The 26,569-nt window shown below is 44.6% G+C and overlaps 3 protein-coding genes across 4 annotated transcripts; 1 reads left to right on the top strand and 2 right to left on the bottom strand.

Annotated features, from left to right (window-relative positions):
- Positions 1-718: 718 nt before the first annotated feature.
- On the bottom strand, positions 719-4,297 carry THUMPD1 (THUMP domain containing 1). The gene is made up of 4 exons (XM_058035496.1): positions 4,082-4,297; positions 3,583-3,763; positions 3,006-3,254; positions 719-2,440 (listed from the first exon to the last, which is right to left on the bottom strand). Exons 1-4 carry the CDS (start codon positions 4,295-4,297, stop codon positions 2,112-2,114), a joined length of 975 nt encoding a protein of 324 aa, XP_057891479.1. The 3' UTR covers positions 719-2,111.
- A 1,571-nt stretch (positions 4,298-5,868) lies between these two features.
- Positions 5,869-11,260, bottom strand: ERI2 (ERI1 exoribonuclease family member 2). Its single transcript, XM_058035845.1, has 8 exons — positions 11,177-11,260; positions 10,862-11,001; positions 10,034-10,161; positions 9,739-9,895; positions 9,108-9,208; positions 8,165-8,246; positions 7,420-7,508; positions 5,869-7,209 (listed from the first exon to the last, which is right to left on the bottom strand). The coding sequence occupies exons 1-8, from the start codon at positions 11,197-11,199 to the stop codon at positions 5,869-5,871; spliced, it is 2,061 nt and encodes a 686-aa protein (XP_057891828.1). The 5' UTR covers positions 11,200-11,260.
- A 129-nt stretch (positions 11,261-11,389) lies between these two features.
- On the top strand, positions 11,390-25,895 carry REXO5 (RNA exonuclease 5). 2 transcript variants are annotated; one of them, XM_058035859.1, is made up of 19 exons: positions 11,390-11,506; positions 13,128-13,249; positions 14,124-14,250; positions 15,098-15,182; positions 15,621-15,770; positions 15,899-15,987; positions 16,795-16,910; positions 17,667-17,805; positions 18,355-18,449; positions 19,759-19,861; positions 20,442-20,578; positions 20,893-21,001; positions 21,341-21,451; positions 21,576-21,713; positions 22,203-22,295; positions 22,771-22,990; positions 23,500-23,693; positions 24,221-24,330; positions 25,687-25,895. In XM_058035859.1, exons 1-19 carry the CDS (start codon positions 11,390-11,392, stop codon positions 25,754-25,756), a joined length of 2,325 nt encoding a protein of 774 aa, XP_057891842.1. In that variant the 3' UTR covers positions 25,757-25,895. The 2 variants fall into 2 exon arrangements, with proteins under 2 accessions (XP_057891842.1, XP_057891843.1); XM_058035860.1 differs by having other exon boundaries at positions 11,439-11,506; positions 12,740-13,249.
- The last annotated feature ends 674 nt before the right edge of the window (positions 25,896-26,569 follow it).

The raw sequence follows: 26,569 nt of genomic DNA, 5'->3' as shown, positions 1-26,569 counted from the left end.
AATTCATTTTTAATTACACAGCTGTGACCCTCAAGAAAGGCAAGTCAGTACTGGAAAACACCGAGGCTGTGAGATTGGCTTGTTCTTAAATTATCTTCAAGTTTCTCTAAACCAATCTGGGTTTTAATCTAGCACAAGAGGAAGAGTGAATCTCAGGGCCAGGGTTTCAAACCATCGCTGAGTTTCAAGTCAGCATCAGGACAAATTAAGTACACACATTCCACCATCAATGTCTCACCTCTTCAGCTGATGTTTGGGCACTGTAACATCTTTCCTCAGTACTGGCAGTGAAAGCAATTATTTGGCTTTTTATGTTAGGGAGATCATAATAATGTCTTATGGTTTGTCCATGAAGGTTTGAATTCCAAACACTGAAGCACCTGAGGGAACCACTGAGCCCAAAAGTGATGGTACAGCAGAAAAGCCAGGGAATTAACGTCTTAACAATGAACGTTCAGAAGAGCAAACTGTAAAAATCAGAAGTAAACTGTAAGCCCTGTAGGCAGACAGGTCAGTGAGAGAGAGGAGGAAAGAAAACTAAAAATCCCAGTTATTACCCTGAGTTTTGTCCTTAGAAGTCAAGCAGGCTGTCATGATTACCAACATCAGCCACCAATAAACACTGACACTTGGCCTTTGTGTCTGGTCTCAGATGATTCTTTCCTTTGTGTAACTCAGACATTGATGGTTTTAATCCACACACAAAAATCTTCAAAAATTTAAAGCAAACACCACAGGAGATAAGAAAGCAGAGTTTTAATAAATGGGCTGCAATGGAGACAGGACTAGGGAAATAAAAGTCTTCTTCATTTTCCAATTTCTGAAACAATTTTGACAGAAGAAGAAAATATAAATTATGAAAGACTTGAACATGTCCTTTTCATTAAACCAAGAGAAGTAACAAATTGTGTTCTTCAAGGTAAGTCTTTTCCCATTAGCAACACACAGGCTTTTATGCTAGAAATGAAATACTAAAGCTAGAAAGTTCTACAGGAGGCATACTCAAAACCCTGTTGGAAAGCAAGTTACAGCTGCACTGGTTTTGGGTGGTTTTAAGGGGTCACAGGGACAGTCCACTGCAACAATAGCACAACAATAGCATTATCTTCAATCTGAAACAAAATTAATACCAAAAAGTTAAAACTGTACCAAAAATTAAAATTTAATTCCCCTTACCTAGTATGGTATAATGGAGAGCTTCTTTCATAAGAAGCTTCCAATCAGTATTTAAATTCAAACTTTGAGACTCAAGAAAAAAAATTTAAACAAGAAACACTTTATAAAATCCCTCAAGGATTGAGTCTTTGGAAAGAGCAGCAAAAGGCTATCTGCAGGAAATTACTCAAAAGGATTCCATTCAGTGATTACAGCATTTACTATAAATCAGTAAGTGCTGCATACACAGCTAATGTAAACACACATGTAGTTTTTGATAAAACCATCTGCAATGCCTGCACCATACTATTGTTCTAAAACAGTCCAATCTTTTACTCTAAATCATCTCATAATATTCAAGTATTTATATATGTAACAGTTCTTTCCATTCAAGTCAAGACAGCATATCTGTGTATATATATAAATATAAGTATAAATCCCTCCATCAAATTATCAGATTTACCTCGTTCTGTTGTTCACACAGAAAAATATTACCAAGTTCTGCAGCTGTCAGCTCATTTCCTTCCCAAAATCCTCTGCAACCAACTCTTTTCCAGATCTCTCTCTGACAGTAATTGCTCAGAGCTGCCTCTGTGCTGCCTTTTGGCTTCTGTAGCCTCCAGATGTAACAAAGCAGAGTCCATACATGTCAGGGTGGCCACATCTACACATACATGCACAGACCCCTGCGTTGTGTGCCAGGCACAGGGAATGTAGAACAGAGCTGCAGGAGGAGAGCAAGCCTCACCAGAAAGGTGATGCACTCTTGAGCACCCTTACCTCTGCTGAAATGTCAGTTCCACCTGCAACGAGCATTAAAATTCTTACACTTGTGGATTTTAAAACCAGGACTTCAAAACAAAACCCCTCTCCTCTTTCCAATACCCTTTCAGAACTCTAGGGCAACTTTTTTTATATGTTTGGATTACATTTACCTTTCCCTTATATCACATTTTCTACACTATCAGAGCATCATTCCCCTTGGGCTCAGATTCTATTTCACTTTGATTCTTGTTTTCTTCTTTTATTTCTTTAGAGCTCTTCTCCTGCTCCTCAGTTTCTGCTTTAGCTACCTCTGAATTCTGTTCTTCTGTCACACTTGATGGGTTTTGTTGTGCATCTTCTTTGTTGCTCTTCACCACCTCCTGCAGATTGTATTTCCTGAACAGAACATAGTCCCTCACCACACTTAGGCAACAGACGGTTTTTATTATTTCCACCACAATTGTGTATTGTGGATTATTAAGATCAACCTTGTTTTCTGGGTTGAGGCTGCCCACAATTCCTGTAAAAGAAGATGCAATTTAAAAGATACTGGGAAAACTGTTTAAGAGCATAAGCATGTCTTGTTTCTCAGAAATTGCAGTGAGATAATTGTTCAGTTACTTCAGTCCTACTGGGGGTACATTTTGAGACTCCTGCTCTGCTCTGCCATTTTAAGCAATTACAAAAATAATTGGCTATAACTGAGGGGGATCTTGCCTCCTCTCTCTTAATTTTTATCCATTCAGTAAAATACTTGACTAAGCTGGAGCTTTTATATGAGACAAATATTGAAGAGAAATAGTAACATTATTTCAATACAGCATCCAGAGAGAAAGCCTAATAGCTGTCATTTCAAAGCACATATAACTAATACTGCAGATTATAATCAACATTGTTCTCTCTTCTGCTTATAGTCTCTTAAGACATCAACACCAACAAGGAATACTGATGTCAAGTTTTTTTAAGTGTTAGAGAAGCTTTTAGAATTCAACAAAAAATGTGTATGTCCAATATGACCTCTTTTAATAGTCTGACCCATGTTGCGCATGCAATCTTGTTCTGTTTTGTGTGAAAACCATACATACCTGCCAGTTCCTTAATTACTTCTTCCCTACTCATATGGCTGTTATTACGAGCTTTGTAAACAATCTGAAAAGTACCCTTGTTAGGGGCTTTAAACCACGGCTCAAAAAACGTTTCTGTGTATTTTTTCATATCTTCCATAAAAGCTTTGCAAGTCCCAGAAATGGGCAGCATGCGCAGAATGACTCTTGTTTTCTTCTTTTTAGTGGTGTGCATATCCTTCAGTATATGGTGCACCAGGTTCTCAGGTTCTACAAGAAAAACAGTTGGGTATGAGCAACAAATAAAAAGCATTATCCCTCCTCTTCCCCTTCTAAACAATAAGCTGGGAACTTGGCTGCACTGCTGTCAGCCTCGAATCCCTTTATGTAAAGAGTTGTTTTGCTATACCAAAACTAAATCAAAGATTGTTTTGTCATAGCAGTTTCCTCTACCTTTAGCTTCTTCAATAACAATGACATTCAGTGGCATGGGCGAAGGGAAGGGTATTTGTTTGATATACACGTTACTTGGAAGCCACACTCTGTGGCCTTTTACTAACACTTTGAGAGCATTACTCAGCATCAGCAGAAGCCCCACCTATGCCCTGGGTTCTGATGAAGACCACGTTGTTGGCACCACTCTCCACCGACTGGAACCGCCGCAGCTTCTGCTCCGTCGAGGCACGGATCTGGCCAACCTCCTTCTTCAGAGCAGCCTCGACATCATCCTCATCCTCCTCCCTGTCGCTTGCAGACAGCCTCTCCTCGTGATCTGAAAACTTCACACAGGCACCGTTTGCTGGTGAGCACCGAGCAGCAATGCCCGGCTCACAGCCTGCGTTGGGCTCGCCACACAGGGCACGGCCCGGGCCGGCAGCGGGGCTGGGAGGGGGCTCGCCCAGAAAGAACCTGGGGCATTCGGGGGCATGGCGCACACACGCGGCTCCTTCCACACACACGCGGCTCTTCCACACACACATGGCTCCTTCCATACACACCTTGCTCCTTCCCCACACACGCGGCTCCTTCCACACACGCAGCGGGAGCCGATACCTCGGGGTGCCGCTGCCCGCCCGCCCGTCCGCGAGCACACGCACCTGCTCGGGCCCGTAGAGCAGGTCCCCGTACTCGCCCAGCAGGCTGTAGGCCTCCCCCACGCACTTGCGCTCGTTCATGTTGCAGGTGATGAGGATGCCGCGCATGCCGGCCTCCAGCTGCCGCCCGGCGCCGCGGGGCCGCTTGGCCCGGCCGGCCCCGGCCGCGAAGTGCCCCTTGGGCCGCCGCTTCCGCGCCGCCGGCTCGGCCGCGGCCATCGGGCAGCTCCGCCAGCACCGCCGCGATGGCGTCAGCGCCGCGCCCGCCCCGCGCCCGCCCGCCCGGCACAGCGCCGCGCCTGGAGCGGCGGCCGCGGGCAGCGCCGAGCGAACCGCGGGACCGAGCCGCCGGGACCGAGACGCCGGGACCCGAGCCGCGGGACCGAGCCGCCGGGAGCCGAGCCGCGGGACCCGAGCCGCGGGACTGAGCCGCCGGGAGCCGAGCCGCCGGGAGCCGAGCCGCCGGGACCGAGCCGCGGGACCCGAGCCGCAAGGAGCGCGGGTCACCGACCCAGGGTAGCGAGCAGTCTGTTGGCGCGCTCAGCAAACTCCTAGCCCTTGATGCCTTCGCTTCCCCCGAGCTCCGGTTCCAGAGTTAAAATCTGTGTTAGTAATTCCGCAGCTGAGGAGAGAGGAGCAGCCCTCGGTCCAGCTCTGCAACGCCGCGTCCGTGCGCTCCACGGAGATGCTTCGGCCACTTCCACCCTGTCCGAGTCCCGAAGGTGTCACGGCGCAGAGGGACCGGCTAAACCAGAAACTTTGAACAGGTAAATGGAGGCTTGGAGAAATAGCGAACATGTGCTAACGGAACAGCTGTGGCCCGCAGCGTAGCTCCTAAAGGAAGATGCCTGTGTGCGTCCCTGTCCGTAAGAGCCGCTTCTCCCTGCTGTAGCTTTCAAGCTTCTTGGACAATTAAAGGAGTAAGAATTGTTACAGGTTCTGATCTGTGGAAAAAACTGACCAAGGCAGTTGATCCAAATTCAATATAAGGAAACCACCATTGGAAGCAAACTGTGGTAGAAGTGGGGAAAAAAATAAAAGTACTTGCTGTTTTTTTGCAGGATTTTTTACAAAGAAAGACATTGCAGATTTACACAGTAATATAAAGTGAGACATTACACTACATCCTTCTTCGTTTATATGTTGAATACATCCTTACCTGATTCCCATAATTTGTCTGTCCCAGGGGTTGCACTACAAGCTAAAGCAGACACTGATAGAAAAGAAATGGGAAACCCAGAGAGGCAAGAGCACAAGAGTAATGTGTTAAATAAAGCATTTAATGAAATATCAGTATCTTATCTTTATTATTACTTAAAGGATAAAAAAACTCTGTAAGAGTTTAAAAGACTACTATTGCTTCAGGAATCACTTTTGATGTGCAACATCTTGTAAAGAGATTTTAAAATCTTTCAAAAGTTTCAAAATTTAAAAGTTGTAGGCATTACAAGTATATTTAGGAAAAAAAGGGCAAATAAAATCTTAAGGACTGGACTAGTATTTAAAATATATGATAAAACAGAAATTCAAGAATTGTACCAACAGCTGCTCATACTCTAATTTTAGCACTTATAGTTTTGCCTGTTCCCTCACACTTTATTAAGGAGTTACTTTATGATCTGCTGATATTTTTGTGTGTTTGAGCAACTTTCCTTTCTATTTATATCAACCAAGAACTGTCCTTTTTGTCCCATTCTGAGAATATATATCTTACATCATTTGACTGTCCTGATTCCATTAAGCATGAAACTTAGAGAGTTTAGGATTCAGACAAAAAATTGTATCCATTCTCAAGTTCTCATAGAGGGTCTAAGACACCAATATTTTTTGTTGGAAGAGTTCTCTGAATTACTAGGAACAGTTCCAAGAGAGGTCACAGCATCTGCATTAAAGGTGAGACCACTAGATTTCTCTTTCAGAAGCGCATATTCCCACTTGAAGTATCCACAACTTTTCTTATTTCCTCCTTGCTTGCCAACAGGACAACAATAAAATGCTCTGCCATGATTTGGGCCAGCATTTGACACAGAGAGTTTTTTGGCTCTTCGGCCACAGTTACACAGAGGGGGAGTTGATTTTCCATTTCTCACAGCTCTCACAGGCTCATTCAGATTTACTGTGGAGTTCAGAACTGCAGGAAATACTCTGGGCAAGTTTGAACTTCTCAAAGGTAAGGAGTGATCAAAAGAGGAAGTGTTCTCTTGATATATATGAAAAGACTGCTTTTTTGCTGGTGGGCATGTTCTTGGACTAGTTGGCTTTCTTTTAGGAGCCTCTAACGGAGTAGAGTAATTTCCAGTTAATGCTGATTGTGCTGGAACAGCATTTCCCTTTGCAGATGGTAACTTGAAAGCTGAAAATTTTGAAGTCTGCCTTTGAACTGTCCCTATATTATAGATTGTAGTATCAGGACTTTTGTAAACAACAGACCTCCGGGGTTCCATGGGTGCCACACTTTCCTCCAAACTCTGATTATCTGAACTTGTCACAGCCAATTGTTTTGAAATAGTTTCTTCTTCAGACACGGTTATTAGACTGTTTGTACTTGAGTCATCCTCGAGCTGAACAGAGTCTGGATTTTGTTCATATTGAGATTCTGGTATCAAAGCAACATCTTCCCAGTCTGTCAGCAGAGACAGGCACTCAGAGCTGGTGCTGATGTCCCCAGTGGAGACAGTGACTGAGGGGATGGTGGTGGAGACCAGCACCAGCCCTGAGCCCTGTGCTGGGAGGCTGGGCCTGGCTGTCCTCAGAGGCTGCCCAGTGCTCAGTCCCTGCTGGATGCCTGCTGGTGCAGGGCTGGGACATGGCTGTGCCACACCCAGGGGAACAGGAAACCTGTCAGGAGATGCTGCTGAAGAGCTTTGGCATCGAGCATGGAATTCAGTCCTTGAGCTGCTGCTGGCTACAACACAGACATCTGCAGAGGGATCAGTGCAAGGGATCTGCTGCTCCCCAGCCTGGAGATTAGAATTTATCTTGTTTCCAGCAATACCCTTGTGTTTGTTCTCAGCCAGAGGTTTTGTTTCAACATCTCTAGATGTTTCAGATCTGCTCTTACTTCCCAGTGGAGTCTTGTCAGTGACATTTACAGTCAGTGTTCTGGAAATTAAATTACTCTTCTGATGTGCCTAGGGAGTCTGTAAACAAAAGCAGATTTTGGAAAGTGAATACCCAGACATTTTGGGAATAAATGCACAAAATTAATAAGCATATCAGCCTAAGGATGTTCTTTCCAAATCACAGTCAGGATGCTGGGTTTATTATTTGAATAGCTCACCTTTCATCTGTATTCCAGGCTACAAAGCAAGTAGACAGGAAGATACAAAGTAGTGACTAACCTTATCCAAAGATTTAGTAACTTTGAGCACACATCCATCACAAATCAGCCTCCAAGCAAGACGAGCAGTGTTCCGGGAATCATCCAACCCTTCAAAAGTATGGTTATATTAATGGCTTCTGTTTAACTGCTACTGGGAATCGTTCTTATTACTGGAAAAAGGTAATCTAGGTAAGCCTTACAGGAATGACAGGGAGTTACAGAACTGTGACACTTAGTCATCTAGTTCAAAAAAGGGAATGGAAGTAGAAAATTCCAAATAATTCTCTGTGCTGAAACATCTGAAGGATTATCCATAGAGCTGAATATCTATGCACAATTTTAAATATCCTTGCTCTTTTTATTAGTCAAGTAAAAAAAAACATATTGTGTTGGAATTCTCTCACTTTATCAGGATATCCAGAGCTATCAGGTAAAATCAAGTTTCTTTATCTTCTCTCAACCTCTTTTGCATCCCAGCAATTCAGAAATTGGTCTTATGAACATACATTCAATAGCAGTAGAAGAGATTTCAGAAATGAAGGATGAGGTTAGAAATAACAAACTGATCTCAGAGCACTTTGCCTTTCTTGTTTTGATGGACAGAACTTGTCTTGTTGGACAGAACATGGCATAACCTGAAACAGTAGTAACTACTCAAGAGTAATGACTAGCTGCTTTAGGTTAACTAGAGCTAAATAGTACAATTTAGCTTTATAAGATACATATATTTATATATATATTAAAATGAGGATCATCATGCTTACCAGAATGTTCCCGTCCTTCAAAAGCTATCCCCAAATCCTGCAAAGCCCCATTGAGCCCCTTAGGCTTTCTGTTATAGAAGGCCTAAGGAGAGAAATGCAGGTGCTTAACATGAAGCATTTAAAAACCTTTTCCTAGTGAAGCAAAGCCATTTCAGAAATATCCCCTTGCAAACAATAAATCTCACAATGCAAATTAAGCAAGTTGGGTATCTGCATTTTGGGATAAAACCATAAGTTACTTACCCTGTTAGAAATCAGAATGGAAAGAAATATGAATCCCTTCTCTCAGTCTTAAGTAAATCCATTCTGTCTGAGCTCTGGAATCATTTGTCTGCACTCTATGGCTTACTTACACTGATGAAAGTCTTAACAGACCAGCATTGAAGAATACAACTATAAATAATACCTTAAGATGCAATCAAAGGCATGGGCATGAATATATTTGGCATAGGTATGGAATTTTTTGTAAGTGAAAAAAGTGAGTATTACTTCTTGCTCCTAATATGAGTATCTGATTTGATCACTGCAAAGGGGGAATATTCACACTATTTGTCTTTAGAGACCTAATTCTGCTGTCTACCTGTGAGGTACCTCCAAACAGACTATAATGACAACTTGCTACACAGCAATATAAGGCAGCAATAGAAGCACACAAAACAAAAAAAGATAGGAAGCAAGGACAGCAAAACGTGTCAGGAAAGGAAGAGCAGCTCATAAATTCTCATAATTGTCATTCTTTTATCAAACAACAATCTTTTCCTAGCATTAAGATTTCTATTCAAATTCACACAGTTCTAGGGCAGTTGGTTATTGAGCAGTAACATCACAAAATAAAGCCAGGTTACTCTGGTCACTGGGACACAGAGCATTGCCTTGTAAGCCCAGGTGCAGTCAGCCTTTGAGGTGAGTGTGGGTAGAAATGTTTGTCTGTCCATCCTCTCACCCTGTAGGTCGCTTTGAGATCAATCCAGGAATTCAGAATGTCGGGTTTGCGCAGCTGCTTCCTCCTGCACTCGTAGTGCAAACACACACCCAGGTCCCAGTCTGTGCAGGGAGAAGCACAGTCAACCCACCACTGCAGAACGGGCCTAAAATCCACCTAGTGTGGCCTGTGTGTCCCTTTATGTGGCCTAAAAACCTACATAAAGGGACACAGCACCAACACACTGTCAGCACCCTGTGCTGCTGGATGGCAGGAGGCACAGGCTGTGACAGGGCTGTCCAAGGGAGACACTGGGGTTGCTGCAATGGGACACCAGAAGAAGCAAACCCCCATTAGTAATTAACTTCAGACAGAGATCCCAATGATCTAAAGATCTCTAATTAATTTAGATACACTAAGAATGATCATACAGTTCAAAAGTAGAAAAATGTAGCAGTGTCAGACCCTGGAGTCAAAGATGCAGCAAACATGTCAGGATTCCGTGGATTTCATATTTTCAGTCTTATCCCAATATTCCATGTTTTTAATACCTAATAATAGGATTTTGGCTGCATAGAAGTGATGACACAATCTCACTAGTGCCACCTAATGTTACTACTGTGCAGAAAAAGCAAATGAAAATGTTATTTACCTGTCCATGTTACAAAGGTACACGCTTTTGCTTCTGAAGTAGAATTACTCTGACTATCTGTACTGAACATAATTTTCTTCTCCTTCTGTATCTTCTGAATCCATTTCATAAACTGTGATAAGCAAATGTTGAGAGGCACCCCTTGGTCCACTTGATTCTTCAAGGAACAGAACAAGAAGCATGTTAGTTAGAACTCACTGAAATTCATTTGAGGTTTATTTCTTTATAGCCTCTTTAAATAAAACAGTAAACAGCAATTATACAATTATAAAACAATGTTAAGTCATAATTATACCTGTGTTATGCCAGTTAGTTCTTTACAGAATTCAGAGAGAATAGGATGCTCCTGGGGCTGCACATACATGTGGAATTCAGATTCAATGGCTCCTGTTGAGGTGTTTAACAGGACTGCTGGAAATTCAACTGCAACAAACATGGAGAAGAAGAAACAAAACAAACAAAACAGAACCAAAACACAAGGCCAGAAAGGTTAAAACTGTTCACAGGAATGAGACCATTTTCATATGGGTCTCTGCCAACTCAACATATTCCATGATGGTATTCCATCACACATATTCGTGTATATATATATATTATAGAATCGAGTAGATTTTATATATATATTTATATATATATATATATATACATAATTTTATATATAAAATTTAAAATAAAAATTAATTTCTATAATTTTATATATAAATGTTTATATATATTAAGTTTTTATATATCTAAATTTTTACTATTGAGAATTTTTATATATAAAATTTTATATTATTAAATTTATAGCGATTTAAAATATTTATTTATTTATTTATATGTATGAGCATAGAGTTCAAGCATGATGCTGATAAAGCCAAGGTTGTGGGTTTTATCCCTGTATAGATCACTCGCTTAAGAGCTAGAGTTGATAATCCCTGTTGGTCTCTTCCAGTTCAGAATATTTTGTGATTCATATATGTATGTATATATGTATATGCACAATATATATACACACACTTATATTATTTATGTATCTATTATTCCATTATACTGGGGCTGAAACGCCAGGCGTTAAGAAGACCCCAACACAAGGAGGACACACAAAGACGCCACAGGTTCAGAGCCAGCTGGGCGCACTCACTGATCTCGGGCCCGCGCCGGTCGCGGTCTCCCCAGCACGTGGCCTCGAAGTCCAGGACGATCAGGAAGGCGAAGCGCTGCCCCGCGCCCGCCCGCGCCCCGCTCCGCGTCCGTGCGCTGCTCCGCGCCAGCCCCAGCCGCCTGCGGACACCGACCGGGCTCAGCGGCCGCCCGCGAACACCGACCGGGCTCAGGGGCCGCCCGACACCGCCGCGGCCCCTCCGAGCCCGAGCCCGGACACCAACAGCAACAGCAACACCGCCACCGCCGCGGCCCCTCCGCGCCCGGACACCGCTGTCGCGCCCCGGCCCCGCACCTGGCCAGGCGCTTGGTGGCCATGGCAGCTCCGCCGCCCCAGCGCGCTGCCGCCGTTTCAAAGCTCCCGCGGGCCCGCCCCCATCGCGCTCTCGGCGCTCGGCTGCTCCGGCCGCGGCCCTGGCGCCGCCCAGCGCCATCCCAGAGCCCCCCGGAGCGTGGGGCCGTATCCGGCCGTGAGGGGCCGCCTGCTGCCGCCGCTCCCGTGCGGGCCATGGCGAAGGGGCTGTGCCTCAACGGGCGCAAGCGGCTCGGCGAAGGCGCGGAGGGGCCGCGGGCGGCGCGGAAGAGGCGGAAGGCGGATGGCGGCGGCCCGGGCAGGGGCCCCGAGGTGAGAGCCGAGCGCCCGGCGCTGCGCGGGCCCTGTCTCCCTCACGGCCGCTTCTCGGGGGCGCTGGGAGTCCCCAAAGCCGTGGACAGCGGCAGAGTACCGGGAGGGTCGGGTACAGCCAGTGCCTGCTGATAACAACGCAGAATGCCCTGAGTTGTTCGCAGGGCTCATCGGGTCCGGCTCCTGGCCCTGGAGCCGTGGCCAGTCCAATCCCGCCCCGTGCCTCAGCATTGTCCGAACGCTTCTCGAACCTGGGCCCGCCTGGGGCCCTGACCGCTGCCCTGGGGAGCCTGGTAATGGCTTGGATTCTGCTCCAAGAGATGTGGGAAATAACTCATTTGGAGTGCTCAGCATTACATTTAAGGAATTTTGTTTAAAAAATAGATATATTCTCCAATATAATCTTCTCATAAACAAAGCAGATCTCGAAAGGAGCATTGTGCGTGCTCGGCACATGCACTGCTGGAGGATGCAGAGCAGCCCCACGGGGACACCTCACCCAGGGCACACTGAGTCACTGCCCGTGGGACAGGAGCCGGTGTCTGCAGCCCGTGAGATCAGCCCTGTTTGTACCCGCTTAGAGACAAATTCCTGTGGCTGCCAGTACCCTCTCCTTGGTGAATCAAAACCTCTGCTCTTTGTGTGGGTTTTTTTGCAAAGCTTTAATTAGGCTGTATTGAAAACAACGGTGTCATTACTTGTCTCAGCTTGAGAGATGAGGCACTAGCAATTACACCAGCGTGTGCTGTTATTGCTAGATGATTCTTAACCACTGGAACCACGAACGTTGTCACCTTTCTTTAACTTCCTTACCCAGTGACAAATGTCCTGAAGAGCACACCAGCTCAGTCCCATGTGGGCAGGCTCTGACCAAATTACAGCACATGGCTTGTTAGTGTGTGGGGAAAAGAACTTCCAGTGGGTGTTCGTGCTGTGAGGTTTTACATTCTCTACTGTTGTGTGGTGTTTTTCCCCCTGTATGCCTTGATGTCTTTTCATCACTTATAATAAGAATCTCTTAAAAATTTTTACAGGAGCTTTTTGGAAGAGGCCATCTGGTCGGTGGAGGTCACCAAAATGCCACATTTACTTGCTAATTAGCCTTTAGAAGAATTTGTGCATTTAGACTTAAGGAACTGCTATGCAGGAATGTGTGGCACAGTCTCCACTCATCAGCTCAGTGCTTTCTTTCTGCGTATTCCTTGGACTTTACTGAAACGTTTTTCCCTGCAGGGGTCAGCAAACTCTTGTGGCAGAGCAGATCCCACACTGTAGATAGAGAAAACCTCCCATAGAGTGAGTCCTACATGTAACACTTGTAGAGATGTTTAAAGCTCTGCAGCAAGTGGGGGAAAGGGTCAAGAGACCAGAATACTGTGTTTGAATATCAGTTGTCTCCTTATTGCATACATCTGCTTATGTTAATCTTTGTTAAATAAATCTTCAAAGTTAGAGTACCTGGGTTACTGAAATGTTGAGTAAATGTAATATTAAAGTGGGATCTGAAAGGAAACTGTTGCCCAGGATACTGCTTGTATCCAAGTAGTTTCTTTTTTCTTCCTTCTTCATGGACTGGTGTGATTACCTGAAACCTCTCTTACCAGCATTTCCCTTTCCACAGGTGAAGTCCTGTCATTTGTCAGCAGCTCTGCTGGGTGAGGACTCAGAAATCAGCCAGGAGCAGCTGTATGAGCTGCTGAAATACGCAGCTCTGGGGAAATGCCACGAGGCAGCACAGCCCAGGTACTGCAGCCAGCCTGCTCTCCTCTTCTGCCCTGGTGTGAGAACATTCCTGCAGGAATATTGGCCATGCTGGGCTGGGAGCACTCACTGTGGAGTTGCCATAATGGCAGCCTGGATTGTGCAGATAAAATTGTTAGATTTGGCCAGGAAGCAGAATTCCTCTTCTGGCAGAAATCCTACCATTCCACAGTTTTGTTTCCTGCAGTTTTGAAAAACTGAATGACTGATGTAGAACTGAAGAAGCTCCACACACTGAGAAACAAAATACCCTGTTAAAATATTAACACAAATATTATTGCATTTCACATGAGATATAATTGAAACAGTGTTCTAGAGCAGTTTAGAAAAAACAAAACATTTTAGTCACTTCTCCCTTTCTGTGGACCAATTCTCAGTACTGGAAGGGAAAGGCTGAGGAGGGCTTATAACCTTGAATGGCAGAAATGAAATTAAATTAATCTTCAAATGAAACTCAAAGCAGAAAATACTCCACTTTAGATTTTAATAGTAAATAGAGAATTATTTTGTGAAACTTATTTTGATTCACTAATTCACCAGACTGCATGACTACAGTAGAAGTTGCTGGTATAGTCACATTCTGATGCATATGAATGAGGTATACGTGTCCTGAAATGCAGCAGAAATTTGCAATAACTCTTCTTTCTCTGTCTCCTGTACTCTGTTGCTTCCAGGAATATGTGGCTGTTGGAGATAAGCTATAAAGCCTCTTCTTATTGAAGTCATTTGGCACTTTGCCATTTACTGACTTTAAAGCTGGGCTGGTTCCAACTTTTTTTTTAAGAGTGCTTGATAATTGTTTTGCTTTGATTTATATATATATATATTTAAAATTATTGTTCTTTTCTAACTGCAGCTGGTGCCGTATTTATCACCAAAGCCACCTGGCTGGGGTTGTGGTTGTTGTTCTGCACGAAATGAGCCAACTCCATTTCTACAGATTCTATTTACAGTTCAAACACCTCAGGAAAGTGTTTCGCCATGTAAGTCCCAGAGCATCCCTGCCAGTCCTGAAAGCACATCCCAGGGACAATGGCTGCAGTGGAATTACTGCCTTTTCCAAGGATCTGGCCATCCTTGACAGCAAGTGAGAGCATCTGTTTGCATCAGTTGTCAGCTCAGAACAGAGGACAGGGCTTTGATATTAGGAACAGGATTTCAACACTTACATCTTTGAAGCTTTACCAGATGAAATGTTTATTGATGTTTCAGTCCTCTGACTGTTACATATCCTGCACCTACAGGTTGCCAATTATGATAAATTGTGATAAATATCTTGAAATAATTTCAGTAATTTGGAATTTACTGTGAGTGAGGAGACTCTATAGCATTATGCTAGTCTCACTGGTTGAAAAATATCACTTTTATTATTTGCACTTATGTCAAGTTTCTCCCATTTCCCAGAAAGATTATTAAAATAATTAATTTTCTGACTTACAACATTTTTGAAATAAGATAGAAAGAAGGACTTGAATTTAAGCTTCTAGAGAGTTCTTCCTGAACTGCAGCAAATGTAAATCACAACTTAACTGGAAAGACTGGAACTAGCTTTAGCTTCTATCAAAGAAGGTCTTGAGATTTGCCTTCTTGATCATATCAGGCAAGGCAGATCTGTCCTGTAGTACAAAGAATCCTGTGTCCTCCCTCATTGGAACAGGTTTGATTTGTGTTGGGTTTGTCTACTTGCTAAAACACCAAATGTATTTCCACTGTTTCTTTTTTTCATCCTCTGAATTTGGCTGGCTTGGGGATCAATGAACCCCTAATTTTTTTCTTATCTTTGCCTGTCTTTCAAAGTCACTAACACGTTTTCACATTTTCTTTTTTCAGAGATTCACATTAGCACCTTCTGCCAACTTCCCAGTCAGCCTGTATGGAGAAGGAACAAACCTGAAACCTCAAAAGACTCCACAAGGTATTTTGTTTGGGTTTGCATTGTCTCTTTTAAGACAGTGACTCACTTTAAACAGAGATTTATGACTTTGCATCCTTTGCAATCCCAGTGTGCTGCCATGGTAAACTTGTTTAGAAAGGAAGGCATACAATGGCTTAAACCATGAGACTTCTTACCCTGACTAGTTCAGTAACTCATGTTGGGCTGATTGTCAAAATGGATGCAAAATGAGAAAGATTTTAACATATTTAATCCCAATCCCTACTGCTTTACTACCCATTCCAAGATGTATGTAATCAAAGATATACGTTAGGTTTGAGCTAAGACCCTTGTCTTTTTCTCTGACCCTCTCTCTCTCTCTCCAGTCTGTTGTTCCAGGTAGTGATCTGGAATGGTGCAGCCTCTAAGTGTTGATCTGAAACAGAAACTGAGCTTGACAGATGCTTATGTATTTTACAGGCTTGACTTCCACCAGCAGTGAGTGCACTGCTAAAAGCTCAGACTTGCAATGTGATCCCATCATTCAGAGATATGGAGAAAAAAAACAAGGCCTTACCAGCTATACTCTGACTTTAGAAGAGCAGAAAAAAAATGACTATCCCATAGAAGGTCAGTTTTTGGGTGAGGGCTGTTTATTGTTTTGTTGTGTTGGGGGTTATTTTTAGTTTTGACAGTTTAGTGATATGTTTTGTCATGAGTTGTAGAAGATCTTATTCCCAAGCGTGTTTTCCCTCCAGGTTCCCCTGGATGCAAGGGCTACATCTCCACAGAGTGTGATCAGCAGAGGACAGACAACAGCCCTCTCTTTGGTCTGGATTGTGAAATGGTAAAAATCAGTGTGTGTGGCCTTAAAAAATAGAGTCAGGCACCCAGCTCTTATCAGCTCTTCCCAAGTAAGCTAAGCACTCTCTTAAACCACTTCTGATATCTTAATATCTGCTGCCAGTCCCTTCCTTGATGGTACCAGTGCTAATGCAGCCATGGAGAGGCCCCAGCAGTGGTTCTGGCTATGAGACAAAAATAATATCCTGAGCAAAGAGCTCAGTTCTGTTGGCTCCCAGAGCAGCAGCTGGATCTGCCAGGCTGTCAGCAATGCTGGAATGACCCATGAGACTGCTGTGGAATTCCTCCTCAGCTCTCTCCAAGGTTTGGGAAAGGAAAGATATGTGCCTGGCACACATCTTTAGCATCACAGTTCCTCTGGCAGCTGCTTGGTGAAGAGTTCTCCTTTATAGCCTTGCAGAGATGCCTGTTGGGCATCAGCATTGAGTAACTATTGATACAACCTGGGCTCTGCCTTTAAATTGTTCAGTGTCTCTGGGGCCGGTGCTGTCAGCGGCATTTGTGCAGTGCAGAGAGCACAGACTGGTTCTGTGAAATCAGCACTTTCTGGCACTGTTTTTCTGTGCTGTGCTTGCCTGTGTGTTTGCTGTGCTTACAGTGCACATTTAACAATTAGGATGAAGCACAGTAGAGTATAAACCCACCAGCTGTGAGGGGTGGATCTCCAAGTCAAGGAACTCCTTCACAGTGATGCTGCTGCAGCCAAAGCAGATGTGAGAGAAGGTTTTGGAGTGAAGATTTTGGATCAGCATGGTGCTGATCCCACAACTGCCTCTGCTTCTTCCTGCAGTGCCTGACTGCCAAGGGCAACGAGGTGACGCGCGTGTCGCTGGTGGATGCGCGGGGCCACTGCCTCCTGAACGAGCTGGTCAAGCCTGAGAGCAGAGTGTTCAACTACCGCACCAGGTCACTGCCACACACCTCCCTTCTCTCTGCCTGTCACAGCTGCAGCCCCTTCACATTCAGCTGTTACACAGGGCCTTCCAGAACCCCTGGGTTTGCACAGATCCTGCTGCATTTCCCTCAGTGTTAGGAATGCAGTTCTTGCTGTGTGACTAAAGTGACCGACATGATGTGTGCAATGTGGGGCTCCCAGGCAGAGCCACTGCCACTCTGCAGTGTCCATGGAAAGTTCTGTTACAAATTAATGACACACAGCACAAGTTACTCTTCACTCATGGTTATAAAATAAGATGGAGTCTGTAGCTAAATTTGCTCATATGTAAAAAATGCATAGAGCTTGTACACACCTTTAGGGTGGGGCTCAGGATTATAACAAAAGCAGGCAAAACTCAAGGCTTGTCTTCAAAACTTCACCTGGCTTTGTCCAGGAGGTGATGGCCCAGTCCCCTCTGCTTACTTGGAAGCATCTCCTTCCACCATAGACATGCAATATTTCCTTACCTGTGCTGTCTGGTGCCAACTGCATTATTCAAGAATACCTGGGAGAAATAAACTTTTGAAACAGATTTGGTAGCACTCTTAGCAGCTTAGCTGCAGAATATCCTCTGATGTTGGAACAGAAAACAGTAAATAGCATTCTGTGATTAGCTACACTGAGTTCATATTTCATATTCATATCACAGAACCTGCTTGCAATGTTTTCCAGCATACACTGCTGCTAATGTATTGTTTTTAACTCACCCAACTTTTGTTTTGAAGATTCTCAGGAATCACAAGGAAAATGCTTCTTCCAGTGAAGACAAGACTGTCAGACATCCAAACCAGGCTAAAAAAAATGCTTCCCCATGATGCAGTATTGGTGGGCCATTCTTTAAATTCTGATCTTCAGGCTTTGGAAGTGAGTATGTTTTTAAAACTGTTTTTCCTAACCCTGTGTTACTCATTTAACACCTGAAAACTTTAACAATTGCTCTTTTTATTAATGAACACTTGTTAATTGCTTTTTATTATGAATAGCCCTATGCTTGTAAGGATTAAAAGTCAAGAACTCTCCTTACAGCTATAAAATTTGCAAGGGGCTGTTCAGAACCCAAAAGAGAGAAGTCTGTCCAGACACAGATATTGTTGCAAGTGCAGCTTTACCCCTCTGCTTCAGCCAAATGCTTCTGATAGCTCTGTTATGGGGAGAACTAAATCTCTGTGGGTGACTTAACCAATCTAAAATGCTTGGGTCATAGTTAATCTTTCTGACTCAATCTGGATTTTCTCACTAGAGTGGGAAGTAGAAAGGAGAGTTGGATTTGTTTCATTATTTCTTTTGCTCTCTTGTGAATGAGGTATCTGTCAGGGAAGAACTGGCAACTGAAATTAAAAGGCAGAGGCACAGAAAATTGTGGAGTTACTGTCCTGTTCTTAAACTAAAGTGGTGATGATTTTTCTCCTCCAGATGATCCACCCCAGCGTTATTGATACTTCACTGCTTTTTGCCAGAAGTGAAGGTCGAAGATTTAAGCTAAAATTTCTAGCCAAAGCTGTTTTAGGGTAAGATTATTACTGTACTGTCATGGTGGGTCATAGGGTCTTGATTGCTGCTAATAGTATCAGAATTATTCTTTTGTTACTAAGATTCAAAAGAAAGGAGCAGGTTGTGGCAGTAAGACATGGTAAAAAGGAATTTACTGGCAGCATAGTAAATGGGCTTGTCTTTGAGCAAGCAGGAATGCTGTGACCCAACCAGATCTGAGTCCCAGCAAAACTCACCTTCCTGCAGGGCTGGAGAGCTGTATTGAATTGTAGAACAGCACAGGCACTCCTGTTCATACAGATGAGAGCTGCTTCAGTTGGCAAGAAAGAAATATTAACACATGGAAGTCTGATTTACTGACTTCAGTCATATTTCTCAGAGTATCAGCTACCCCTGGATGGTATCTTAGTGAGATAATTCTCCCCATGCTCACAGTGAATGGTCATACTCTGCAGTGCCAAACTTCCCTGAACTGGAGGCTGCCTTCCTCTCTGTGTGCAAATTGTGAGCTGGGCCATTGGTCAAGAAAGAAGTAAAATTTAAAAATAGTCGTGCATCAGAGTAGCAAGTATCAGCTCTGCTTCTGTCAGATTTCCCCTGTGCTTGGCACTGGTGAGGGCACACGTGGGGTGCTGTGTCCAGCTCTGGGCCCTCAGGTTGGGAAGGACCTTGGGACACTCAGGAATGTCCAGAGGGGGCAACGAGGCTGGAGAGGGGCTGGGAACACAAACCTTGAGAGGAACCACTGAGGGAGCTGGGGGTGCTCAGCCTGGAGAAAAGGAGACTCAGAGGTGACCTTATCACTCTGCACAGCTGCTGAAAGGTGCCTGTGCTGTGCTCAGGTGGGGCTGGGCTCTTTCTCCAGGCAGCACTGACAGAACCAGGGCAGTCTTAACCTGTGCTGAGAAAAATATGGGTTGGATATTAGGGAAAAGTTTTTTACAGAAAGAGTGATAAAGTTCTGGAATGGCTGCCTGGGGATGTGGTGGAGTCACCATCTCTGGATATACTTAATAAAGACTGGACATGGCACTCAGTGCCATGGTTTAGTAGAGGTGCTAGGGCTGGGTTGGACTTGATCTTGAAGATCTCTTCCAACCTAGGGATTCTGTAAATTCCATAAACCATTTTGCTCAACATTGCAAAAACATTTCTTGCAGTAACTTTTGGGAATATTTCACAAGAATGCTGCTGCACAGAACTGAAATCCTTTTTGGAGAGGGGAAAGCTCTTTTGCCTGAAAAGGACCCAATTTAGAAAAGACAGGATGTTGGTCAGTGTGGAAAAACAGATAACCTGCCTGTACAACTAATTTTGATGCCCTAGGAAGGAGATTCAGTGTGAACAGAAGCTTGGGCATGATCCTACAGAAGATGCCAGAGCTGCATTGGAGTTAGCTCAATTCTTCATTGAGCAAGGACCAACAAAGGTATTTATATCTAATTAAGATTTCTGTCCTAAACTACAGAACATAATGTTGTTGTGCTTTTGAAGAAAAAAACTTCCACTCCTGCCCATCCTCCTGTTGATTTAAAAGAGAAACAAATGGAGCTGTGATAGAGGGCCCAGTTTTACAGCTTGTTACTTCCAGCCTCTATCCAGGAACCTGAATAACCTGGGCACTGCCAGCAGCCAGCATTGCTGCTGATCCTCAACAGGGGCCCTGGCTAAAGAAGGACTGAGACATTGCCAGGCTGCAGGAATGCCTGTAATTTTTCTAGATCAAAGAAGAGAGACCTTGTGTGTTGTGGTAGTGATTCAGCTGGTTGTATGAGTCCCTTGTGCTGTTGATTTCTGAGAGAACTTTTCTGGAGATGACTGCCTGTTGATGCTGTGAGTGCTGCATGCTCCAAAATGACAACAGAAAATAATAAGGCAAGAAATTAATGTCCATGTTTCTTCACTGCTGGAGTGTGCCTGCATGACTCACAGGGAAAGCACAGGCTTTTTGTCAGCTACAATTAGCTGATGAGATGAAAGCCAGCTAATAATCTTCTTCCTTCCTCAAGGTAGCAGAACTAAACTTGGAGATGCTTCTGACAGCTGAAAAACTGGCTGAGGTCTCAAAGAACAAAGCTGTGCAACAGCCCCAGGGATGTGGGCTCCAGGAACAGCTGAATGAGCCTCCACCATTATCCAAACCATGGTAATAAGATTCTCAAATATGTATCCTTTTCCTTCAGTTGAATCCTCAGTAAAATCAAACAAGTGCCTTACATTTTTCAGAAGCAATCAGGATATTCAGACAGACACAAATAATTGAAGCACAGTGCTGAAAAACTTTGGGCAGTTTCATCTCAAATTTCACAGAGTATGTCGTAGGCTTCTTTTGATGATGTGGACAAGAATATTCTTTCAAATTTCTTAACTGCATTGTAATTCTCTGACAAGCATTTCTTGAAAGTTTTTATTCCAAATACTGAAAAGTATTGTGATTCACAGTGTACTTCTCTCTGCTAGTTTTTTAGATTGTCTGCAGGTGACTGGCCAAAAACCCCTCCTTTTGGGCAGACAGGGATCAGACTCTTCTGACCTGTGTCAGAGTAACCTGAACACTTCAAACAAACAGGTGAATGGACTTAGAGTGGGTTGGTCTAAGCATCAAAATAGTTCAAAGTTGTTCTTGTTCTGGGAGTGGGCAGATGAGTCCTATTTTAAAAGCTGACTGGCAGTGCTGGTAGCAATAGTGTTAATTCCAGGTTAGCTAAATCCATTTGAGCACTTTGGAAATGAGCTTTGATCCTCTGCATCCTCTCATGACTCACCAAGGAAGAATTTCTGCCCGAGGACTTTCTTAGACAATAATGAAAATTAAAGTTGGGAGTTAAATTCAATAGCCTTGGTTTTGATCCTCTGCAGTACAATTGTCTTGTACCTCTTTGAGCCTTGTTTGCTCTTGTCCCTCCAGATCCTTCAGAGAGCCTTGGAAGATGTTCCCCTGTCCAAATTCAGTATCATTCAGTTCACTTTGGGTCCAGGGTACCTTGCATCTCACCTTCACGCTGGACTTCATGAAAAGGTATTTTTTTTTGTTTGAGAACAGTCTTTGTGCTGAGCTTGCAGAGAGATGTGATTTATCAGGAGGCACTGAGTAGTTAGTTCCTTTGCTTTGTGAGTGCCTTCTCTAATCTGTGTTCCAACAGGTGAGCAGCAAGCTGACTGACATGCTGACAATTTACGCAGGTCCTTTTGAAGAAAACTTCTGCATCAAGTCTGTGAAGAAAGAATTTGGGAGGTGTGGACCAATCCAGTCCCTTACAGTGGTAACTGAAACATTCCAGGTGAGGAGCACTCAAAGGCTGCAGACAGGCTGGAAGGTCTGAGTAAACTCTTGGAAAGATACAGATTAGAACCAAAGACATACCAGTGTTTCTGTTTGGAAAGTATTTTGTGGTAGTCATCAACTACAATCATTCAGGGCACCTAAAAAGCTGCTCCACACAATGACAAGAACAGTGCAGCTCATGTGCTGCTCAGAGGACTTGGAGTGCTGGGGAAGCTGAGGTGATTTTTGTCCTTATAAAGAGAACTGATATGTTAAGGTCTTTAATAGCCAAAGATAAAAAAAAGGGGTAGCATTAATTGAAGAGTTAATTGGAGGAGGTTTTAAACAGCTAGACTATGTGGAGTATTACATATTTTACCCTCAAACTTTTTATATTATTCTAGTTTTAAAGGAAAGCAAAACTTTATTGAGACTTGACTTTTTACAAGGGAGGGCTAATGTGTCTCACTGCTAAACCTGAAGTATTTTACTCTGCTATTCCCAGCCCTATGTCTGTATCCAATATGAAGTGCTGGAAGCTGCCCAGCTTGCTGTGGAGTGCCTGAATGGAGCTGAGGTAGCAGGATCCTGCATTAAGGTAAAGGCAAACAGCAGAAGTTATGTTCAGCCCAGGCACAGCCTCCAGTGCATCTGAAACATCACAGCAGTGTGTCTGGGCAAGTGCCTGTGCTGTTACAATCTCCCTGTCCCTGCACAGTTCAGGGCCCCTGGCAGAAAGCAAGTGGCTGGATCCCTCTTGTTTTTCCTTTTTGCCTGTCAGCAGAGGGGAGTAAGAAAGAGTTCTGACCTCCAGCTGCAGCTTGAAAAGGCAGATCCAAGTAACAGAGCTATACAGAGCATGGCATTTTACTTTTATAGTTTTTCTGCATTACAAATAGGATCTCCCTTTATCATGACTAATTACGTTGGCCTTCATTAGTCATATTTATTTCAAGTGATGAAAAAGAACCTGTCTGCTTTTGGTAATGGGAGAAAAATACTTTAAAATAGAAGCTCAGAACACAGAGCAGTGTGGGCTGACATGCTTTTTATTCCTGCTGCATCCACCCCAGGTCCAGAGACCAGTCACTGCAGCAATGCTGGACTGCAATGTTCTGATTAAGGAATTAGAACTGGATGTAGAAAATGAAGGTGTGATTTATGTGGCTGGTCTGAAGAAGTCATTAACAGAGACAGAGTTGCAAGAAGAATTTGGCCAGTTGAAGCACCTGGAAGCACTGTTCCTGCCAAAGGATCTTCAGAGTGGAAAGCATAGGAGCTGCTGCTTCCTCAGTAAGTAGCTTCACACACAGCCTGCATATTTCCTTCAAATAATATTCAGCAGCCCTTGGGACTTTGCACAGACACAGCAAGAGCTACTGAAACCCAGCTAGGCTCCAAGGGATGGTATTTAAAATGCTCCAGTGGAAGCACATATTGTTTGGAGGAGCACTTTACAGCTAAATATTTAAGAGGAAAAACCACCTGCTTAAAAAAAGCCCCAAACATTTACTTAGAAAATTCCAGAGTAACTAATGGAGCTCCAGTACTTCCATGTGAGGGGTGGCTGCTGTGCAGCTTCACACAGCCCAGGAATCTCCTCTGCAAGGTGAGAACAGCTCAGTGGGTGCTGCTGCAGCCAGCTGGCATTTCTAGTCTGATGTTTATCTGTAGCAAGATGAGGATCTGCTTGCTGCAGTGATTTGTTTCTCATCTCCCTCCTGCTCCACACCTTTAGCCCTGCCTTGCAGGTGCCAACAAGGGCAGCAACCAAAGCTTGTTCCCTTCTCTTTGCATTTCAGAATTCCAGAAAACCCAGAGTGCTCTGGGTGCCCTTGAAGCCATGAATGGATGCACCATGAAGGGTAGTGAGTTAAGAAGTAGGAAAGCCCTTGCTCCAGGTCACCTCTGGAAATGGATTTGGCAAATGAATCACAGCAATGAGAAGCAAGGAAAACACATCTTCTATGAGAAAATGGAGCAGCTGTCTGACTCTGTGAGTGTGAGGCTCTGCTGGTGTTTGTTGCAGTTAGTGAGGAGGGACTGCCCTGGGAACTTGCAGAGGTAACTTTGAGCTGACTGAGGTGCAGAGCTCCTTGTGACAGAAGGGTGTCCTTGTGCTGGAGCAAAGGAGCTGCCAAGGATCAGTTCCCACAGAGCAGCTTGAGAGATAACACCACACGAGATAACGTGATGTTTGCAGGGCACTGCGTAACAGTGGAACCAGCCTAGCTGCACAGGGCAGGGGGTGCTGCTGCCCAGGAACTGAAACCTGGCACTGGAGAGCTCACAGGGGGCACAGGGAGGGGTGAGTGCCTGTGGGCTGCACAGCAAACCAGAGCTCTGGCTGAGAGCTCTGGAGGGGCAGCTCCCAGGTGAGCAGGCCCTGTGGTTCTCCTGCAGCTGGGCCAGGTGCCAGGCAGGAGCAGCATCACTGCTGCCCTCCCCTGTGCCAGCCCCACACACTCTGAAGGATTATTGCTGATGAATGGGGGACTTCATTGCTTCTATTCTCTTATGCAGGAGCAGGATCTAAGGAAAAAGGTGAAGAAGTTAGACCAGAATATCAGAAAGCTCTATAGGAGCCTGCAGAATAACACCCTGTGTGTTGTTCTCTTTCCTGGAGTGAACAGGTAACTTGCTACCTATTTTGCAAAGAACCAAGGAAAATACAGAGCTGAATATTTTTATCTTAATCTCTTAAAAATTAAAGCCCTGCACAAGGAAGAGAAAGCCCAAAAGAGGAAGACTGAAGCTGTTGTACTTAATCTGACTTTCATGTTGGGCCAATAAAACCTCAGCCCCAAGTTCTGCCCACAAAGCAGGCCTGAGTCACAGCTGATGGATCTGAGGGTCCAGAGTTGATTAATTGCACAGATCTTATCAGTTCCCCACCTCCCCCAGAGGATGGTTCATCCCCATTGACAGTGAGATAAGTTCTGTGTAGCTGTGAGAGAATCAAGCAGAGTTTCCACAGCAGGGAGGAGTTTTTGGGGTGTTTTGTTTCTAAAACCACCAAATTACTGCAGCCAATGCCTCACTGCCAGTTGTGTTGTGGTTCCCCACACTGTGCTGCAGCCACAGCTGATCAAGGAGGTGCTTCATGCCCCTGTCCTCATGTGATGGACAAAAATGAGAAAACCCAAATTTGTTCAGAGTCCTCCAGCTTTTGTAGGAAGGAGCAAGTTGTGAATTTGAGTTGGGCTGCAGCACTGCAGGTATCAGGGATCCTTCCCTGGAGTGGGCTGCCTACATTTCAGCCCCTGGGCCTGAGCTGCCAGTGTCTCACTGTTTAATTATCAACCAGAAAGGTTCAGTCTTTCCTAAGCAAAGCCCTGGGTACTGAGGACATGCTCACTGCAACAGCCTTCTGTGCTCTCACTGTCACTGATCAGCCAAATAAAGGTCACATTACCTTTCTGCTGCCTTCTTTGGGCTCAAACTGCATCTGGTTGTGCATTTCTGAGCAGTCATTTGCTTCTCTACACCCTGTATCACCTCAGGTGCCCTGCACACTCACCTGTCACCCCACAGGAAGGTTTGAGGCAGGGATGGCTGTGAGTTCAGTCCACACCACGTGTCCTTTGCAGAGTCACTGGGCTCAGCACGATCTTCCATCACCAAGGGTGGGAATCCCACCAGCAGAACAGGTGGATTCAGGAATCTGCATCCACAGGGAGGCTGTGGGAGCCCACAGGGCTTGGCTCACACTCTCAGGCTGCTGAGTGGGTTGGATGGGAGCTCCAGCTCAGGCTGGGAAGAGATTTCTTGCCAAGTGTGAGGTTCCTATATTACTGTTTCCCTGAGGACCAACAGTTCAGAGAAGGCTTCTTGATTAAAAAGGATGCCAAATGATTGTGGGGTGGAAAAAGAATTAATTTTTCAATGTGCTGACCTGGGGGGTTGCAGCCCTCACTGCCAGCCCAGCAGAGTTGTGTGCATGAAGGCTGCACTGAGCAGAACTAACACAGCTCTTGTTTGTGTTGCAGCACACATGGATCACAACCCGGCCTTGGTCTGATGGGAATAAAAGATGATGAAGGGAGGAGTGCTTGTTAAACTGCCAAGTTTTTAAGCAAAGTCTTTTGTTAAGATATTTTTAATTACTTTAAATATTGATGTCTTTGTAAAGATCTCTTACCATAAGAACAATAGGCTTTCACTCTGTATCTTCTAAAATGTCTAAAAATAAAAGCCATTCAGAGTCTTAAAGCACAAACCCTTTTCCATTAACCCTTCCTGCTGTGGGAAGGTCGGGCCAGGCAGGCCAGCTGGAGCAGGACTGGCCTGTGGGTGTCACTCCCTGCTGGTGCCAAGGTGCCAGCTGGGGATCTCCCCTGGACAGCCAGGCCATGAGCAGGCAGGGCAGGGCAGAGGCTGCAGCAGCTGCTCAGCAGTTCACAGCCAGCCCAGGAACTGCCTGCATTGCTGGAACTCAGTGCCAGCTCCTGGAGCCGCTGCCTCCTTTCTGGGAAAGTGCTGTACTGGGGCCATGGAGAGGAGGAATCAGTGATTCATACTTCTTGGACAGTCTCCACTTTCTCCTCCTGCCCTGACCACCCCCACCCTCCCCTCACAAGAATTTCCTTGTGGCTGTGGGAGGGGCAAGGGATGTTTAAGGAAAGCACATGGCTGTGTGCACTTTGCACAGCATTGCTCTCCACGGGGAGCTGGAAGCAGGATGAGGATTTGCAGCCTCTCCTTTGCAGCCACTGCCACTTGAAATAGAGGCTGCTTGAGCATCTCTTGTTAACATACAGAATTTCCAAGCACAAAGATGCTTAGGAGAGTTTTAGACAATCAGAAAAAAATTGAAAAATTAAATGTTTGTTAAAAGGTTTGACCATTAGATGAGGGATTTTTTCATGTGAA

Source organism: Melospiza georgiana, chromosome 16, assembly GCF_028018845.1.
Source record: "Melospiza georgiana isolate bMelGeo1 chromosome 16, bMelGeo1.pri, whole genome shotgun sequence".
Classification (NCBI taxonomy): Eukaryota; Metazoa; Chordata; class Aves; order Passeriformes; family Passerellidae; genus Melospiza; species Melospiza georgiana.
The sequence above is the reverse complement of the archived record's forward strand: the minus strand, read 5'-3'. Positions and strand labels throughout refer to the sequence as shown.